General features: G+C 43.8%; 1 protein-coding gene across 1 annotated transcript; it reads right to left on the minus strand.

Moving 5' to 3' along the window:
• Positions 1-595: 595 nt before the first annotated feature.
• On the minus strand, positions 596-2,940 carry LOC129446123 (uncharacterized). The gene is made up of 5 exons (XM_073874687.1): positions 2,830-2,940; positions 2,015-2,310; positions 1,738-1,907; positions 1,401-1,655; positions 596-1,312 (listed from the first exon to the last, which is right to left on the minus strand). The coding sequence occupies exons 1-5, from the start codon at positions 2,898-2,900 to the stop codon at positions 998-1,000; spliced, it is 1,107 nt and encodes a 368-aa protein (XP_073730788.1). The 5' UTR covers positions 2,901-2,940; the 3' UTR covers positions 596-997.
• Positions 2,941-4,269: the final 1,329 nt, after the last annotated feature.

Below are 4,269 nucleotides of genomic sequence, written 5' to 3' on the forward strand. Positions count from 1 at the left end.
TCCCAAATGTAGCTTATTCAATGAGTCCAATCTAGGCTGTTGTTGTACATCCTGACTGTAACTTAATGTACACTATAGAAATAGGCTGTTAATGTACATCCCAAACATAGCTTATTTGACAGGCCCGATTTAGGCTGTTGCTGGACATTTTTAATTTTTAGCCCATATATACATAAATTTCATATATAAAGTACCTCGTTATGTCAATAATGATAAATATAGGTTTTTAAAGCATAACCACACATATTTTAATAAAATTAAGTTTATATTTTTATATTCCAGAAGAGTTTTGGGTGTTTTCAATTTATAGAATAACCACACATCTTTAAAGAAAATTAAGTTTATTGAAAAAACCCACAACTATTCTGGAATATAGAAACATTTATAGAATAACCACACATCTTTTAAGAAAATTAAGTTTATGTTTCTTTATTCCAGAAGAGTTGTGGGTGTTTTCAATTTATAGAATAACCACACATCTTTTAAGAAAATTAAGTTTATTGAAAACACACAAAATTCTTCTGGAATATATAGAATAACCACACATTTGTGAAGAAAATAAAGTTTATTAAACACACACACATTTATTTAAAAAACACATCTATTTAAAAAAACACATCTATTTAAAAAACACACATCTATCAAAAACCAAATCAGTCCTCTTTCGGGGTCTTTGGGGAAGGGCTTTTTTGTGTCTTTGCCATGAGGTCCCTCACGACAGAGGCCCCCTTGGCAAGCCGGGCCATGCCCGTCAAAGTCATTGATTTTGATACAATGGTCTTTCTGACCTTTAACGGAGACAGTTGCGAGAACTTTCTTACGCCAGATTTTACTGGCGTCAGCAAGACCCGCGGGCTGCCCTGTTGGAGGGGGTATTTCATCCTTGCAGTCTTTTTTCTCTCCACTTTCTCTTCCTGTGAAAGAAAAGATGCATTCAAAATTAGTATTCTGCAAAGGGAAGATCAACAAAGACTTTGTGCGGTTACAGAAAATCAATTTACCTGGCTGGACTCCTCATCCGAGGTGGCGGCGGCCGTGTCGCTCCCTGACGTTTGCGTTTCTTCGGTTTTTTCTTGCGTGGCTTTGTCGACTTCCTCTTCGACTGCCTCTTCTTATCGGCCCCGGGCTCCGCGGACGCCGGTTTTGCCGGAGAGCGCTCCTCACCCTCCAAGGACCTCTCAAAAAGAATGCGGTGCTCCATCGCCTGCTTCGCTGACAGGTTTGTCACGTAAAATTTGTCAGCCGTTTTGACGTTGTGACACATGAACTTCGATATTTTCTCTCTGTCGTCGTTGCCGTGCGTGAACTTTGCCTAGAACGACAGAAAACAACGAATAAGCAATTCGAAGAGGTCCCATTACCCTCTGCCTATTTTTGTCTATTTGTGAGAAAACACTTACGTGGCTGGCGATGGAGGTCCGGATGTCCGTGAAGGTGGGCGTCCCCGGCAAGTCCATATACTTCCACGCCTCCTGAAAGTAATTATTCAGGTTTTTGCAAGGGTTAGGGGTGGAAGTAAAAAAGAAATATTTTGCCGTTGTCCCTCCAGGCAGTTTGTCTTTCACCTCCAGGAAACGGAGGGCCCAGGTGTACTCCTCCTTTGTGAGGACGATCTGGGCCGGCCCGTACACCTGGTTGGTCTTGTGGCTTAAAATCTGTAAACTCATAAAAACACAAACCGATTCAGAACAGAGTAAATGCACAATTCTGTGAGGCATTAAAAGGTAGCGAACTCACGTTTATCAGATAAGCCTTTTTAGAGGCCGAGTACTTGGCCCCCATCACCTCTTGGATCATCATATTCTGTAGCACCCCGCCCCGGTGCCCGAACAGGCAGGCGAGGTACGCAGAAAAAAGGCCATAAAATTTCCATTGTGACTTTGGCGTGGGGTCGCTGTCCAGAAGGTCTAAAGAAAACACAGAACACAACATCACCATTAAAATCTCACACTACCTTGCAATCTGCACTCTCCAGTCGATCGACCCAGCCCTTGAAAATCAGAAAGCAACTCACCCAGCGCATCGGGAATGTGCATAGCCGCCTTCAATTTACACTCCGCCAACGTGCTCTTGAGGAGGACCTTTTCCTCCTTTTCAGCCTTGACTTTGGTCTGATGAAGGCCAACGCTTCGCCTAAGGGACTTACAAATGCCCTTCATCTCCCTCCGCAGGCTGATGAGCACCGTCTTTGAGAGGCGGCAGGACTGGGGAGGCACCTCGGCAAGGAAATCCATAAACTGTGAAACATTATCAATATAATGTTTCACAGTTGTTTCCTTCATGTTTCTCGCCCTCAGCAAGCTCACCCATCTGTGAAAACAAAGCCCCATCGAAAAGGTTACAAATGGAAAGTGACAAAACTCTAAGTCCAAAAAACACATGATAATAAACACATAATTAAAATAACATGTGCAATTACTTTAAAATATACTAGGCGCTTCAAGATGTAATTTGAAGCAAATTGAAGTTTGTTACTATGTAGTTAATGTGTAATTAGTTGAAATTAGAAAGCGAAAGTGAAAGTACAGGATGTTCAATAACAGCCTATTACTATGGTGTCCAATAAGTTAGATTCAGGATGTACAACAACAGACTATTTCTATAGTGTCCAATAAGTTACATTCTGGATGTACAACAACAGCCTATTTCTATGGTGTCCAATAAGTTAGATTCAGGATGTATTTGGGATAAAAAAATAATCCCAAATGTTACTTATTTGACGCGACCGACCTAGGCTGTTGCTGTACATCCCGACTGAAACTTAATCAAAACGTTCACTTATTCAAACAAAAACAGCTCATTTAAACACAGGAGAAACGCACGACTTACTTTTGAATTCTTGCCGTCTCATTCAGAAAGACAAAGCTTGACAGATTTGATTTTCCTTCAGCCAGTCTCATTCAGAAAGACAAAGCTTGACAGATTTGATTTTCCTTCAGCCATGACCGCAAGAAACTGCTTTATGCGGTACACCTTGCCGCTCACGTTTTCTTTTAGCTTTGTGGTAGGGTCCAGCCCAAGGTGGAAGTGTCTGAACTCCTCCAGTATGTCATCAGCTTAAAGCCGCAGGGAAGACTTTACATAAATTTAAGTTATAAAATTACATTTGTACTCACTCAATATGGCTACATGGTCCGGGGAATGGGGGGGCTTTTCTCTTTCTGCTGCCCTTCCTTGCTGGAGGCAGGACTCGCTCCTACAGCTTCCCCACTGGTCGAGGGCTGAGGCTCGTCCGTTTCCGTGGTTTCCACTGCCACGGTGTCCTCCGCCACGTCCTCTCCTTCTTCGCCCTCCTCCGCCTGCCCAAGGGATGACAGGATTCGCCTAGTAACCTGCTTGATGCGGGTCGAGCCTTTTGAAGAGGAGCGCCTCTTCAGGATTTTGTAGCGGCGGGTTAGTTCACGGAGGGACTCCGTGAGGGTGTCAACCTGCTCATTTAAGTCCTTCACCTTCTCCTTCAGGCCCTGTTCCCTCTTTCGGCACCGCGCATTCTGGCACTCCTCTTCCTCCTCCCTTTCGCTCGGCACATCCGCATCTTCCAGGTCTTTCTCCCCTTCCTCGAGGTCCAGGGTCGACACCATTGGCACCTCGGGGTTGGTTGCCCTCAGCTCGGCGAGAAATCACCTTTCTCCTCTTTACAAAGTGAACGGCGTTCTCCAGGGCCACGGCCGAAAGCTCTGTGTGTGTTTTCAGGTGGCGATCGAGGCGAGTGGTGGTGACCCTGCAGGCCGGAACTGTCATTTAAGCAGTCCAGTCTCCCCTGTGTGATTCTGCTTCCCTAGGGCGGGCAATTACTTCAAATGATATCTTCACGCTCCTGGTAGATTTTAAAGTAAATACAAGTTTGTTACTATGTATTAAATGTGTACAGATGTGGCCTTTAAAAATGCGCGTTTTCTCCCGCGGCATTCGCCCAATCGTCTCGCGGAGTCTCGCAGAATTCTGCAAGTGTTTTCGGGGGGGCTACTTTGCCTTTTCCCTTAATGTTTATCGCTTCACAGAAAATCCACCAGGTAGCGCATAAGAAACTCAATTTTTATATGCGTTGTCATTGCGGTTGTTTCCAGAAGTTAATAAGGGCATTGCCGTATATTTAACATTGCTATTAAAACAGCAAAGTGACGTCAACCCCTTTTTGCCAGCATAACAGCGCATACAACTATTAAGATGACTGCATGTGCAATGCATTTCTACTAAGTGCAACGGAGAATTTAGTGTGAGCCTAATACACGTAACTCTATTTAAAATTAATATCTTAATTATTTGTGT

This window comes from Misgurnus anguillicaudatus, chromosome 12 (genome assembly GCF_027580225.2).
Source record: "Misgurnus anguillicaudatus chromosome 12, ASM2758022v2, whole genome shotgun sequence".
NCBI classification, from domain to species: domain Eukaryota; kingdom Metazoa; phylum Chordata; class Actinopteri; order Cypriniformes; family Cobitidae; genus Misgurnus; species Misgurnus anguillicaudatus.